Here is a 14,576-nt window from a genome sequence, read left to right on the forward strand (position 1 = left end):
GCCCTTCATCTAAAACTTCTTCCTCTAATGGCATCTTTCTGCCCTACAAATCCTGGCACTTAGAGAGATGGCGCTTCATGTAGGAAAGCACTTGGCATGTACCAGGAAATGAAAAGGCAGCAGTGCAGGAAACCAGGGCACAGCCCCTACCATTAGCTGGGATGGTTCACAACTGACATGAGCTGGTCAGAAAATTATGACTTGCACAAAGGTGCCTGTGGGCCTGGGGCAGTGCAGGACTGCTATAAAAGGCAGCCCAAGTCTCTGCTCTCGCATCCACTTCTCTCACCTCCTTCTCCTCGGCAATCAGGTCAGTGGGAAGCCTTTTCTTCTCCTTCTCCTCCTGCTTCAAGACCACGTCTTTCCTAACTGCGGGTCTCAGCTGATATGGGCTGTGTTAGCCCAGGGCTGGGAGCTGCTTCTGCTGGGAGAGGGAAGGGGAGAGAAGGTGTTGTGCAGAGAGAGGCTGGGACTTGGCTGAGGAGGCTGCTGGGCTTTGGGCTGGGCAGTGTCAGGTGGTGCAGGAGGTGCCTTGTCTGCAGGGGGGTTGGGTGCAGGGCTGCTTCTCATGTGTGTCTGCTTTGTGCTTCTCCCTGCCCTGTGTGCCAGGTGCCCCTGTGAGCCAGAGACATGTCGTGCTGCCAGCCCTGCAACCCTTGCTGCCAGCCCTGCGGCCCGACCCCGCTGGCCAACAGCTGCAATGAGTGCTGTGTCAGGCAGTGCCAGAGCTCCACTGTTGCCATCCAGCCCTCTGCTGTGGTGGTGACCCTGCCCGGGCCCATCCTCAGCTCCTTCCCACAGAACACCGTGGTGGGATCCTCCACCTCCGCTGCCGTTGGCAGCATCCTCAGCTGTAATGGAGTGCCCATCAACTCCGGGGGCTTTGACCTCTCCTGCATCACCAGCTGCTACCGTGGCAGATGTCCCCCCTGCTAAAGCTGCTGGCAACGTCCTGGGGCAAGAACCTGCAAGACCTCACAACATGGGGCTGGACTGAAAACAGAACTTTGAGACACTGTATTTGGAGCTTCATGATGACGTTTCCTTTTCCCGCTCTTCCATCTCTTTCCTTTGTTGTCTGTTGTCCTTCCTCCCTTTGCAAGGCGGGCAGATGGACACCCTGCAGGAGCTCAACTGCACCTTAGTGGCTGTTCCTGGGGCTCGTTGTGAGCCACCTCCTTTTCTTCCTTAAACTCAATAAATCTGTTGTGCATCCAAGCCTGGGCATCCAAGTCCTCCTTTATTCTGTGGCAACTCTTGCAGTGTGCTCAGGGAAAATGTTGCACAAAACAGACCTTGGGAGTCCCTGTAGTGCATTTTACTTTGTGCCTTTTCTGTTGGAGGTGTCCAAAATGTCCCTGACTGCTTGAGGGACAAAGACCATCAGGGAAACACTGACCCCAAAGGCTATCAGGAGTGGAGAAGGAAAAGAACACTTCCTGGAGACAGCCCACAACCTTGTCTCCTCCTTCTCCTCCCCTCCATTCCATTGTCTGGAGTCCATGCCCAGCACACAGGAGCACAGGCAGATGAGATACGTACCTCCTACAGTCCCTCAGCACAGGCAGGCAAAGCCTCTGTGCAGACATGCAGGGCTGAGATAATTCACAGCTTGGGATTGGTATCAGCCACACTCAGGCTATGCGGTGATAAATAACTTTTTACTGCATTTTTACAGATGACTTAAGGCTTCACTATTAATTGAAAACACCCCTCCCATGTATGGATGTCTGTCATCAACGCCTTTCTGCCTGAAACCTTTCACCAAAGCAATGCCCAAGAGCAGCAGCCAAAGAAAGACAGACCCTGGGGAACAAAGGTGATCTGTAATGGACAGCCCACAGATCAAAGAGTCATAGAATGGTTTGGGATAGAATGGATCATATTTATCATCTAACCCCACCCATCTGTCAAGAGAAAGGATAGTTTCGCTAGACCAGGCTGCTCCAAGCCCCATCCCACCTGCTCTGAACACTTGAAGGGATGGAGCATCCATAAGCTCTCCATGCACCCTGTTCCAGTGCATCACCACCCTCACAGGGAAGAATTTCTTCCTAATACCTAATCTGAATTTATCATCTGTCCGTTTAACCACATTCCCACCACTGCAGGCCCTTCTGCACAGCCCTGCCCTTCAGTGCGCCCATGGAATTCCCAGTGGAGAACACACATATCCACACCCGGGAGAAATTGGGATGTGCTTGGCTGATGTCCTATTTATGTGCTAGAACTGATCACCTGAAGAAACATACACTGGAGACAGAGAATAGCACAGGGGGACTCGAGGAAATGAACTTCTCTAGAAGGCTTTTGCCACAACCAAGAGAAATGAGAACGACCAATGGGTGAGCCAGCAGGACCAATTAGACTTCTGTCTCAGGTGGCAGATAAAGGTACCCAGAGCAATGTATGGATTATCCAGCACTTGCAGAGGCCAGTTCTGCTGCGCTTCCTGGCGTACCTGGGGTCCAATTTCCCAAGCCCAGAGTACAGTGTGCCTTGGATCCATTCTGGGCTGTGCCTTCCTGGGCTTAGTGTGAGTACTGGTCCACACGGTGGAACTGCCCAGACTGTTTCCTGCAGAGCCCAGGGTGGGGAGAAGAAATACTCCTCTGAGGGCACAGCCCTGCCCCTCAGTGTTCCCATGTGGTTGCCCACGGAGTGCAAGGTCTGTTGGAGGACAGATCTCCCATGGCCAGAGACTCTTAGAAGACCAGGCACAGCCTGGCCAGGAAGTGAGAAGCACTGGGGTGTGAAGAGAGCTGGGGCTGGCCCTGCCTCAGAGCACTGGGTGAGCCAGGGAAGATGAGTACGAGCAGGGTCATTCTCAGTGTTTGTGCTGCGATAGGGCTGGTCCTGTACCACTGAAGCTGCCCAGCGCCCAGTGAGGTGGACAAGGATGGTGTCTGACGTGCAGGAAAGCACAAGGGGAACTTCACATGGTCCATGAGGTGTTGTGTGCCTGGGCCATTATTTTGAACCCAGCTTTGCCTTCTGGATTCCCTTTTTTTGCAGCCAGGCAACCACAGATAAGCAAGGGATGCCAGGATTTAGAGTTTCTCTTGGGGCTGAAGTCCAAGGTGTAAAAAGATGCCATTGAAAACCATACGCAAACGTGAATTAATGAGGAAGCGAAAAGTCATTTGCTCCAATTCAGATGGACATCTGAAAAAAATCCATGAGGAATCAAGGGATAATTGTCTTGCAGAGAGCCAAAGTGGCTGTGGGGTTGCTCTATGCATCATCTGCCCAGTTCCCCTCTGCCTGTGAGTGGAGGCGTGGTGGCCAGAAAGTGGCTCTTTGGGCACTGGGTGCTCAGCTGGAGCTGTGGTTGGCCCTGGGGGTGTTGGGTTCAAGGAATGGAAACTGCACTGCGTAGCCTGATCATGGCAGATACTGATCCCAGCCGCAGAGTTGTCTCAGCCCTGGATGTCTGGAGAGCAGCTGGGCCCTGCCAGGGCCTGAAGGACTGTGAGAGGTATGGGTGTCATCTGCCATTGACCATGTGTGCTGCTCATGGGCACTAGAAAGGGCAGTGGAGAAGAGGAGAAGGAAGAGATGAAGTTGTGGGCTTTCCCCAGACGCTGTGGTTTCCCATCCTCACTGCTGCCACCCTTTGAGCCGTGGTGTCCCTAAAGCCCTTTCACTGTGCAGTTAGCAGGGATGATTTTGACAGCTCTATCACAAAATGCACAAAACAAAACCCACTGCAATCTGCTTCCTCCACCTTTCTTCCCTGAATAGGCTGAAAGAGATGCACAGATTGAAAGAAGACTCTGAGGCTCAGGCTTGGATGCACAACAACTTTAATGAGTCTAAAGAAGCAAAGGAGGTGGCTCACAGAGAGCAAAAGGAGCAGCCACTAAGACGCAGTGGAGCTCCTGCAGGGTGTCCATCTGCCTGCCCTGCAGAGGCAGAAAGGGCGACAGATCCCCCTTGGCTGGCCTGGGGAGACACAGAAAGCAAAGGAAAGAGATGGAAGAGCGGGAAAAGGAAATAATGTCCTGAAGCTCGAAACACAATGTCCCGGAGTTCTGTTTTCAGTCCAGCCCCATGCTGTGAGGTCTTGCAGGTTCTTGCCCCAGGACGTTGCCAGCAGGTTTAGCAGGGCCGACACCTGTAGCGGTTGGTGATGCAGGAGAGGTCAAAGCCCCCGGAGTTGATGGGCACTCCGTCACAGCTGAGGATGCTGCCAACGGCAGCGGAGGTGGAGGATCCCACCACGGTGTTCTGTGGGAAGGAGCTGAGGATGGGCCCGGGCAGGGTCACCACCACAGCAGAGGGCTGGATGGCAACGACGGAGTCCTGGCACTGCCTGACACAGCACTCATTGCAGCTGTTGGCCAGCGGGGTCGGGCCGCAGGGCTGGCAGCAAGGGTTGCAGGGCTGGCAGCACGACATGTCTCTGGCTCACAGGGGCACCTGGCACACAGGGCAGGGAGAAGCACAAAGCAGACACACATGAGAAGCAGCCCTGCACCCAACCCCCCTGCAGACAAGGCACCTCCTGCACCACCTGACACTGCCCAGCCCAAAGCCCAGCAGCCTCCTCAGCCAAGTCCCAGCCTCTCTCTGCACAACACCTTCTCTCCCCTTCCCTCTCCCAGCAGAAGCAGCTCCCAGCCCTGGGCTAACACAGCCCATATCAGCTGAGACCCGCAGTTAGGAAAGACGTGGTCTTGAAGCAGGAGGAGAAGGAGAAGAAAAGGCTTCCCACTGACCTGATTGCCGAGGAGAAGGAGGTGAGAGAAGTGGATGCGAGAGCAGAGACTTGGGCTGCCTTTTATAGCAGTCCTGCACTGCCCCAGGCCCACAGGCACCTTTGTGCAAGTCATAATTTTCTGACCAGCTCATGTCAGTTGTGAACCATCCCAGCTAATGGTAGGGGCTGTGCCCTGGTTTCCTGCACTGATGCCCTTTCATTTCCTGCCTAATTCCGCTTGCCCTCCTATATGAAAGCTTCTGGAAGTGCCGGGATGAGTGGGTCAAGGATTTGCAGGGCAGAAAGATGTCAGCACAGGCAGAAGGCTCAGATCAAGGCTGGTGGCATCTCTTGTTTACAGGTGCTGTTCTTCTGGGTCATTTCTGTGTGGTTTATTTGTGGCAAAGATGACAGGAAATGGGCACCACTTTTGTGCTTTTTTGCCCATATGCCCCAAGACTGCTGTGTGAGTGGCCATGAGTGCACATGTGAGGGATGCTGGACTTCTTGTCCTTCTTCCACCCTTCTCACTCTCTTACATATGCTGTCTCTGTCTGCTCAGCCACCCAAGTTGCCACCTGTAACCCTCCCTCCCTCTACAGGGCAGGCAGATGGACACCCTGCATGAGCTCCTCTGCATCTTGGTGGCTGCTCCTGGGGTTCTCTGAGCCACCTCCTTCTCTTCCTTAATCTCATTAGGTTTGTTGCACGTCCAGGCCTGGGCCTCTGAATCCTCCTTCGTTCTGTGGCAACTCCCCCAGTCTCCTCTGGGATGAAGTTTGACAAAGCAGAGGGTGGGCCTCCTTGCAGTGATTTTCCTTTGTGCCCCCTCCCTTGGAGGTGGATGGAGACCTCCCTGGCTACTCCACGGCCAATGGCCATCAGGGAGAGCCTGACTCCAACGATCGGCAGCAGTGGGGATGGGAAAAAACAATGCCTTGGACCAGCTCACAACCTCATCTCTTCCTTCTCTTCCCCTCCATCACCCAGTGTAGGGTCCATGACCAGCCACAGGAACTGATGACATGTGCACCTCAGGTGGTCCTTCAGTGCCTGGCAGGGCCCAGGGGTTGTTGATACAGTCAGGCCGCAGGGGATTCAGCAGTTAGGATTGGTAACAGTCACACTCCAACTGTGCCATGAAGTCCCTATTTCTTTGAAGCCAACATATCCAAAAGGCCCAGATGGCTTGCGTCAGGTGTCCATCTTCCCTGTGCACGTGACCTGTAGCCTCACTATTGATGACAACATTTATCCCTTTTTATTAAGACTTTCTCCTCAGACCCCGGCCTTCAGCCTTGAATAATGCTGTAATTTGTGTCATCCCTCAGATATCCATGGTCTCCTGTGTGCAGAAGAGGAACTCTTGAAGGCACTGCTGGGCTCAAAGTAACAGCTCAGGCACAGAGTGTCCCGTGAAGCCTGTGAGGTTCCACACGTGCTCCTGCTGCCCTCAGTTCAGGGCAGAGACACCACCTTTATCCACATGACTGGCCACTGGGCACATCTTGTGCTGTCCAGAGGCCAAGGCTTCACTTTCACCTTCAGCTAGTGAGACCGGCTGCCCAAGCACTGGTGTCTGTTGCCAGCACCCAAATCATCTCCAGTTCCTCTTCACTGTGCCTGTGACCTCCACAGACAAGCCTTGCACGTGGGTCCTTGTTCCGAGAAAGTCTCGGTCCTCTTGGCAGACCCCACTGAAGTACTAAAATACTGGGAAGAGCTCCTCCCCAAGTCTCCTGTTCTCCAGGGAGAAAAGGCCACACTCCTTCAGTCTTTCCTCACAGCACAGGTTCTCCAGCTCTCTGGTCATCTTTTGAAAAACACAATCTGGTGGCAGCAGCCGCTGGATCAGGATAAGCACCGGCCAAGCCAGGGAACTTGGGTCTCAGTGGTGTCTTTCCCGATGCAGAACAGCCAGCCAGCAGGAGAAACACCTGGGTTGAGATGACAACAAGCCCAGTGTCCACGGGGTTGGGGCATGCAGGAAGCAGATTTTGTTCTTCATGGGGGTGGTGAAACGGAGCGGTTTGCGGATGGTGACATCTCGATTACAGGACATCCCTGAGAGGATCATGAACTCAGTGGTAGTCAGGAAGAAGGAGAAAACGACGGTTTGCTGTTTCTTGCTGAGGTAGAGATAACTTCCTTCACAGGTTTTGGGATGGGATTATGTTTTGAATTTTTGCTCAAAACAGAGTTGATAATGCAGAGATGATTTTGCTATTGCTAAGTTTGCAGAGAGCCAAGGCCTTTTCAGCTTTTCCTGCTGCCACGCTGGCAAGGAAGTTGGGGGTATGTGGGAGGCTGGGAGAAGACACAGCCAAGACAGGTGACCCAAAGTGATCCAAGGGATATGTCAGACCATGTGGCACTATACTCAGTATATAAAGGTGTGGGAAGAAGGAGGAGGGGGGGACACTTGGAGACACGGTGGTTTTGTCTTCCCGAGCCACCATTCATCAGAATGGGGCCATGCTCTTCTGGAGATGGCTGAACACCTGCCTGCTCATGGGAAGCAGAGAATTAATTAATTCTTTGTCTTTCTTTGCTTCTGTACGCAGAGGACCACCCTGCCAGGGCAGGACTGCAGTACACCTTGGAAGGACAGAGGACCCAGAGAGGGCACAGAGGGGGCATGACACGAATAACCCAGTGCACTGATCTGAGAGTACACGTAGAGTAGCAATAGGGTCAACCCCCCAGCAGAAGCCCACTTGAGTGTAAGAGTGACCAGCACAGAGACGAGGTGGAAGCAAAAGACAAGGATGTGTCATGTCCCCTCCCATGGCAGTCCTTGGGCACGTGTACAAGAAGCACAAGAGCAGCGTCCATTTCCTGACAACTTTGCCAAAGACAAGACCACAGGAATGACCTTGGGGCAAATCACCTGCCCTCAAGCCATGCTAACAGCCCTTCATCTAAAACTTCTTCCTCTAATGGCATCTTTCTGCCCTACAAATCCTGGCACTTAGAGAGATGGCGCTTCATGTAGGAAAGCACTTGGCATGTACCAGGAAATGAAAAGGCAGCAGTGCAGGAAACCAGGGCACAGCCCCTACCATTAGCTGGGATGGTTCACAACTGACATGAGCTGGTCAGAAAATTATGACTTGCACAAAGGTGCCTGTGGGCCTGGGGCAGTGCAGGACTGCTATAAAAGGCAGCCCAAGTCTCTGCTCTCGCATCCACTTCTCTCACCTCCTTCTCCTCGGCAATCAGGTCAGTGGGAAGCCTTTTCTTCTCCTTCTCCTCCTGCTTCAAGACCACGTCTTTCCTAACTGCGGGTCTCAGCTGATATGGGCTGTGTTAGCCCAGGGCTGGGAGCTGCTTCTGCTGGGAGAGGGAAGGGGAGAGAAGGTGTTGTGCAGAGAGAGGCTGGGACTTGGCTGAGGAGGCTGCTGGGCTTTGGGCTGGGCAGTGTCAGGTGGTGCAGGAGGTGCCTTGTCTGCAGGGGGGTTGGGTGCAGGGCTGCTTCTCATGTGTGTCTGCTTTGTGCTTCTCCCTGCCCTGTGTGCCAGGTGCCCCTGTGAGCCAGAGACATGTCGTGCTGCCAGCCCTGCAACCCTTGCTGCCAGCCCTGCGGCCCGACCCCGCTGGCCAACAGCTGCAATGAGTGCTGTGTCAGGCAGTGCCAGAGCTCCACTGTTGCCATCCAGCCCTCTGCTGTGGTGGTGACCCTGCCCGGGCCCATCCTCAGCTCCTTCCCACAGAACACCGTGGTGGGATCCTCCACCTCCGCTGCCGTTGGCAGCATCCTCAGCTGTAATGGAGTGCCCATCAACTCCGGGGGCTTTGACCTCTCCTGCATCACCAGCTGCTACCGTGGCAGATGTCCCCCCTGCTAAAGCTGCTGGCAACGTCCTGGGGCAAGAACCTGCAAGACCTCACAACATGGGGCTGGACTGAAAACAGAACTTTGAGACACTGTATTTGGAGCTTCATGATGACGTTTCCTTTTCCCGCTCTTCCATCTCTTTCCTTTGTTGTCTGTTGTCCTTCCTCCCTTTGCAAGGCGGGCAGATGGACACCCTGCAGGAGCTCAACTGCACCTTAGTGGCTGTTCCTGGGGCTCGTTGTGAGCCACCTCCTTTTCTTCCTTAAACTCAATAAATCTGTTGTGCATCCAAGCCTGGGCATCCAAGTCCTCCTTTATTCTGTGGCAACTCTTGCAGTGTGCTCAGGGAAAATGTTGCACAAAACAGACCTTGGGAGTCCCTGTAGTGCATTTTACTTTGTGCCTTTTCTGTTGGAGGTGTCCAAAATGTCCCTGACTGCTTGAGGGACAAAGACCATCAGGGAAACACTGACCCCAAAGGCTATCAGGAGTGGAGAAGGAAAAGAACACTTCCTGGAGACAGCCCACAACCTTGTCTCCTCCTTCTCCTCCCCTCCATTCCATTGTCTGGAGTCCATGCCCAGCACACAGGAGCACAGGCAGATGAGATACGTACCTCCTACAGTCCCTCAGCACAGGCAGGCAAAGCCTCTGTGCAGACATGCAGGGCTGAGATAATTCACAGCTTGGGATTGGTATCAGCCACACTCAGGCTATGCGGTGATAAATAACTTTTTACTGCATTTTTACAGATGACTTAAGGCTTCACTATTAATTGAAAACACCCCTCCCATGTATGGATGTCTGTCATCAACGCCTTTCTGCCTGAAACCTTTCACCAAAGCAATGCCCAAGAGCAGCAGCCAAAGAAAGACAGACCCTGGGGAACAAAGGTGATCTGTAATGGACAGCCCACAGATCAAAGAGTCATAGAATGGTTTGGGATAGAATGGATCATATTTATCATCTAACCCCACCCATCTGTCAAGAGAAAGGATAGTTTCGCTAGACCAGGCTGCTCCAAGCCCCATCCCACCTGCTCTGAACACTTGAAGGGATGGAGCATCCATAAGCTCTCCATGCACCCTGTTCCAGTGCATCACCACCCTCACAGGGAAGAATTTCTTCCTAATACCTAATCTGAATTTATCATCTGTCCGTTTAACCACATTCCCACCACTGCAGGCCCTTCTGCACAGCCCTGCCCTTCAGTGCGCCCATGGAATTCCCAGTGGAGAACACACATATCCACACCCGGGAGAAATTGGGATGTGCTTGGCTGATGTCCTATTATGTGCTAGAACTGATCACCTGAAGAAACATACACTGGAGACAGAGAATAGCACAGGGGGACTCGAGGAAATGAACTTCTCTAGAAGGCTTTTGCCACAACCAAGAGAAATGAGAACGACCAATGGGTGAGCCAGCAGGACCAATTAGACTTCTGTCTCAGGTGGCAGATAAAGGTACCCAGAGCAATGTATGGATTATCCAGCACTTGCAGAGGCCAGTTCTGCTGCGCTTCCTGGCGTACCTGGGGTCCAATTTCCCAAGCCCAGAGTACAGTGTGCCTTGGATCCATTCTGGGCTGTGCCTTCCTGGGCTTAGTGTGAGTACTGGTCCACACGGTGGAACTGCCCAGACTGTTTCCTGCAGAGCCCAGGGTGGGGAGAAGAAATACTCCTCTGAGGGCACAGCCCTGCCCCTCAGTGTTCCCATGTGGTTGCCCACGGAGTGCAAGGTCTGTTGGAGGACAGATCTCCCATGGCCAGAGACTCTTAGAAGACCAGGCACAGCCTGGCCAGGAAGTGAGAAGCACTGGGGTGTGAAGAGAGCTGGGGCTGGCCCTGCCTCAGAGCACTGGGTGAGCCAGGGAAGATGAGTACGAGCAGGGTCATTCTCAGTGTTTGTGCTGCGATAGGGCTGGTCCTGTACCACTGAAGCTGCCCAGCGCCCAGTGAGGTGGACAAGGATGGTGTCTGACGTGCAGGAAAGCACAAGGGGAACTTCACATGGTCCATGAGGTGTTGTGTGCCTGGGCCATTATTTTGAACCCAGCTTTGCCTTCTGGATTCCCTTTTTTTGCAGCCAGGCAACCACAGATAAGCAAGGGATGCCAGGATTTAGAGTTTCTCTTGGGGCTGAAGTCCAAGGTGTAAAAAGATGCCATTGAAAACCATACGCAAACGTGAATTAATGAGGAAGCGAAAAGTCATTTGCTCCAATTCAGATGGACATCTGAAAAAAATCCATGAGGAATCAAGGGATAATTGTCTTGCAGAGAGCCAAAGTGGCTGTGGGGTTGCTCTATGCATCATCTGCCCAGTTCCCCTCTGCCTGTGAGTGGAGGCGTGGTGGCCAGAAAGTGGCTCTTTGGGCACTGGGTGCTCAGCTGGAGCTGTGGTTGGCCCTGGGGGTGTTGGGTTCAAGGAATGGAAACTGCACTGCGTAGCCTGATCATGGCAGATACTGATCCCAGCCGCAGAGTTGTCTCAGCCCTGGATGTCTGGAGAGCAGCTGGGCCCTGCCAGGGCCTGAAGGACTGTGAGAGGTATGGGTGTCATCTGCCATTGACCATGTGTGCTGCTCATGGGCACTAGAAAGGGCAGTGGAGAAGAGGAGAAGGAAGAGATGAAGTTGTGGGCTTTCCCCAGACGCTGTGGTTTCCCATCCTCACTGCTGCCACCCTTTGAGCCGTGGTGTCCCTAAAGCCCTTTCACTGTGCAGTTAGCAGGGATGATTTTGACAGCTCTATCACAAAATGCACAAAACAAAACCCACTGCAATCTGCTTCCTCCACCTTTCTTCCCTGAATAGGCTGAAAGAGATGCACAGATTGAAAGAAGACTCTGAGGCTCAGGCTTGGATGCACAACAACTTTAATGAGTCTAAAGAAGCAAAGGAGGTGGCTCACAGAGAGCAAAAGGAGCAGCCACTAAGACGCAGTGGAGCTCCTGCAGGGTGTCCATCTGCCTGCCCTGCAGAGGCAGAAAGGGCGACAGATCCCCCTTGGCTGGCCTGGGGAGACACAGAAAGCAAAGGAAAGAGATGGAAGAGCGGGAAAAGGAAATAATGTCCTGAAGCTCGAAACACAATGTCCCGGAGTTCTGTTTTCAGTCCAGCCCCATGCTGTGAGGTCTTGCAGGTTCTTGCCCCAGGACGTTGCCAGCAGGTTTAGCAGGGCCGACACCTGTAGCGGTTGGTGATGCAGGAGAGGTCAAAGCCCCCGGAGTTGATGGGCACTCCGTCACAGCTGAGGATGCTGCCAACGGCAGCGGAGGTGGAGGATCCCACCACGGTGTTCTGTGGGAAGGAGCTGAGGATGGGCCCGGGCAGGGTCACCACCACAGCAGAGGGCTGGATGGCAACGACGGAGTCCTGGCACTGCCTGACACAGCACTCATTGCAGCTGTTGGCCAGCGGGGTCGGGCCGCAGGGCTGGCAGCAAGGGTTGCAGGGCTGGCAGCACGACATGTCTCTGGCTCACAGGGGCACCTGGCACACAGGGCAGGGAGAAGCACAAAGCAGACACACATGAGAAGCAGCCCTGCACCCAACCCCCCTGCAGACAAGGCACCTCCTGCACCACCTGACACTGCCCAGCCCAAAGCCCAGCAGCCTCCTCAGCCAAGTCCCAGCCTCTCTCTGCACAACACCTTCTCTCCCCTTCCCTCTCCCAGCAGAAGCAGCTCCCAGCCCTGGGCTAACACAGCCCATATCAGCTGAGACCCGCAGTTAGGAAAGACGTGGTCTTGAAGCAGGAGGAGAAGGAGAAGAAAAGGCTTCCCACTGACCTGATTGCCGAGGAGAAGGAGGTGAGAGAAGTGGATGCGAGAGCAGAGACTTGGGCTGCCTTTTATAGCAGTCCTGCACTGCCCCAGGCCCACAGGCACCTTTGTGCAAGTCATAATTTTCTGACCAGCTCATGTCAGTTGTGAACCATCCCAGCTAATGGTAGGGGCTGTGCCCTGGTTTCCTGCACTGATGCCCTTTCATTTCCTGCCTAATTCCGCTTGCCCTCCTATATGAAAGCTTCTGGAAGTGCCGGGATGAGTGGGTCAAGGATTTGCAGGGCAGAAAGATGTCAGCACAGGCAGAAGGCTCAGATCAAGGCTGGTGGCATCTCTTGTTTACAGGTGCTGTTCTTCTGGGTCATTTCTGTGTGGTTTATTTGTGGCAAAGATGACAGGAAATGGGCACCACTTTTGTGCTTTTTTGCCCATATGCCCCAAGACTGCTGTGTGAGTGGCCATGAGTGCACATGTGAGGGATGCTGGACTTTTGTCCTTCTTCCACCCTTCTCACTCTCTTACATATGCTGTCTCTGTCTGCTCAGCCACCCAAGTTGCCACCTGTAACCCTCCCTCCCTCTACAGGGCAGGCAGATGGACACCCTGCATGAGCTCCTCTGCATCTTGGTGGCTGCTCCTGGGGTTCTCTGAGCCACCTCCTTCTCTTCCTTAATCTCATTAGGTTTGTTGCACGTCCAGGCCTGGGCCTCTGAATCCTCCTTCGTTCTGTGGCAACTCCCCCAGTCTCCTCTGGGATGAAGTTTGACAAAGCAGAGGGTGGGCCTCCTTGCAGTGATTTTCCTTTGTGCCCCCTCCCTTGGAGGTGGATGGAGACCTCCCTGGCTACTCCACGGCCAATGGCCATCAGGGAGAGCCTGACTCCAACGATCGGCAGCAGTGGGGATGGGAAAAAACAATGCCTTGGACCAGCTCACAACCTCATCTCTTCCTTCTCTTCCCCTCCATCACCCAGTGTAGGGTCCATGACCAGCCACAGGAACTGATGACATGTGCACCTCAGGTGGTCCTTCAGTGCCTGGCAGGGCCCAGGGGTTGTTGATACAGTCAGGCCGCAGGGGATTCAGCAGTTAGGATTGGTAACAGTCACACTCCAACTGTGCCATGAAGTCCCTATTTCTTTGAAGCCAACATATCCAAAAGGCCCAGATGGCTTGCGTCAGGTGTCCATCTTCCCTGTGCACGTGACCTGTAGCCTCACTATTGATGACAACATTTATCCCTTTTTATTAAGACTTTCTCCTCAGACCCCGGCCTTCAGCCTTGAATAATGCTGTAATTTGTGTCATCCCTCAGATATCCATGGTCTCCTGTGTGCAGAAGAGGAACTCTTGAAGGCACTGCTGGGCTCAAAGTAACAGCTCAGGCACAGAGTGTCCCGTGAAGCCTGTGAGGTTCCACACGTGCTCCTGCTGCCCTCAGTTCAGGGCAGAGACACCACCTTTATCCACATGACTGGCCACTGGGCACATCTTGTGCTGTCCAGAGGCCAAGGCTTCACTTTCACCTTCAGCTAGTGAGACCGGCTGCCCAAGCACTGGTGTCTGTTGCCAGCACCCAAATCATCTCCAGTTCCTCTTCACTGTGCCTGTGACCTCCACAGACAAGCCCTGCACGTGGGTCCTTGTTCCGAGAAAGTCTCGGTCCTCTTGGCAGACCCCACTGAAGTACTAAAATACTGGGAAGAGCTCCTCCCCAAGTCTCCTGTTCTCCAGGGAGAAAAGGCCACACTCCTTCAGTCTTTCCTCACAGCACAGGTTCTCCAGCTCTCTGGTCATCTTTTGAAAAACACAATCTGGTGGCAGCAGCCGCTGGATCAGGATAAGCACCGGCCAAGCCAGGGAACTTGGGTCTCAGTGGTGTCTTTCCCGATGCAGAACAGCCAGCCAGCAGGAGAAACACCTGGGTTGAGATGACAACAAGCCCAGTGTCCACGGGGTTGGGGCATGCAGGAAGCAGATTTTGTTCTTCATGGGGGTGGTGAAACGGAGCGGTTTGCGGATGGTGACATCTCGATTACAGGACATCCCTGAGAGGATCATGAACTCAGTGGTAGTCAGGAAGAAGGAGAAAACGACGGTTTGCTGTTTCTTGCTGAGTAGAGATAACTTCCTTCACAGGTTTTGGGATGGGATTATGTTTTGAATTTTTGCTCAAAACAGAGTTGATAATGCAGAGATGATTTTGCTATTGCTAAGTTTGCAGAGAGCAAGGCCTTTCAGCCTTT

General features: G+C 53.6%; 3 protein-coding genes and 1 pseudogene across 3 annotated transcripts; 2 read left to right on the forward strand and 2 right to left on the reverse strand.

Annotated features, from left to right (window-relative positions):
- The first annotated feature begins 160 nt into the window (after nucleotides 1-160).
- Nucleotides 161-1,216, forward strand: LOC116798728 (feather keratin Cos1-2-like). Its single transcript, XM_032711322.1, has 2 exons — nucleotides 161-310; nucleotides 610-1,216. Exon 2 carries the CDS (start codon nucleotides 631-633, stop codon nucleotides 934-936), a length of 306 nt encoding a protein of 101 aa, XP_032567213.1. The 5' UTR covers nucleotides 161-310; nucleotides 610-630; the 3' UTR covers nucleotides 937-1,216.
- A 2,885-nt stretch (nucleotides 1,217-4,101) lies between these two features.
- On the reverse strand, nucleotides 4,102-4,866 carry LOC116798729 (feather keratin Cos1-2-like). The gene is made up of 2 exons (XM_032711323.1): nucleotides 4,722-4,866; nucleotides 4,102-4,422 (listed from the first exon to the last, which is right to left on the reverse strand). Exon 2 carries the CDS (start codon nucleotides 4,399-4,401, stop codon nucleotides 4,102-4,104), a length of 300 nt encoding a protein of 99 aa, XP_032567214.1. The 5' UTR covers nucleotides 4,402-4,422; nucleotides 4,722-4,866.
- Nucleotides 4,867-7,774: 2,908 nt separating this feature from the next.
- On the forward strand, nucleotides 7,775-8,830 carry LOC116798730 (feather keratin Cos1-2-like). Its single transcript, XM_032711324.1, has 2 exons — nucleotides 7,775-7,924; nucleotides 8,224-8,830. Exon 2 carries the CDS (start codon nucleotides 8,245-8,247, stop codon nucleotides 8,548-8,550), a length of 306 nt encoding a protein of 101 aa, XP_032567215.1. The 5' UTR covers nucleotides 7,775-7,924; nucleotides 8,224-8,244; the 3' UTR covers nucleotides 8,551-8,830.
- Nucleotides 8,831-11,714: 2,884 nt separating this feature from the next.
- Nucleotides 11,715-12,467, reverse strand: LOC116798760 (annotated as a pseudogene).
- Nucleotides 12,468-14,576: the final 2,109 nt, after the last annotated feature.

Source organism: Chiroxiphia lanceolata, chromosome 26 (genome assembly GCF_009829145.1).
Source record: "Chiroxiphia lanceolata isolate bChiLan1 chromosome 26, bChiLan1.pri, whole genome shotgun sequence".
NCBI lineage: Eukaryota > Metazoa > Chordata > Aves > Passeriformes > Pipridae > Chiroxiphia > Chiroxiphia lanceolata.

Excerpts from the sequence above, each read along its gene's own strand:
- LOC116798728 (XM_032711322.1), top strand. The coding sequence starts at position 631 with ATGTCGTGCTGCCAGCCCTGCAACCCTTGCTGCCAGCCCTGCGGCCCG.
- LOC116798730 (XM_032711324.1), top strand. The coding sequence starts at position 8,245 with ATGTCGTGCTGCCAGCCCTGCAACCCTTGCTGCCAGCCCTGCGGCCCG.
- LOC116798729 (XM_032711323.1), bottom strand. The coding sequence starts at position 4,401 with ATGTCGTGCTGCCAGCCCTGCAACCCTTGCTGCCAGCCCTGCGGCCCG.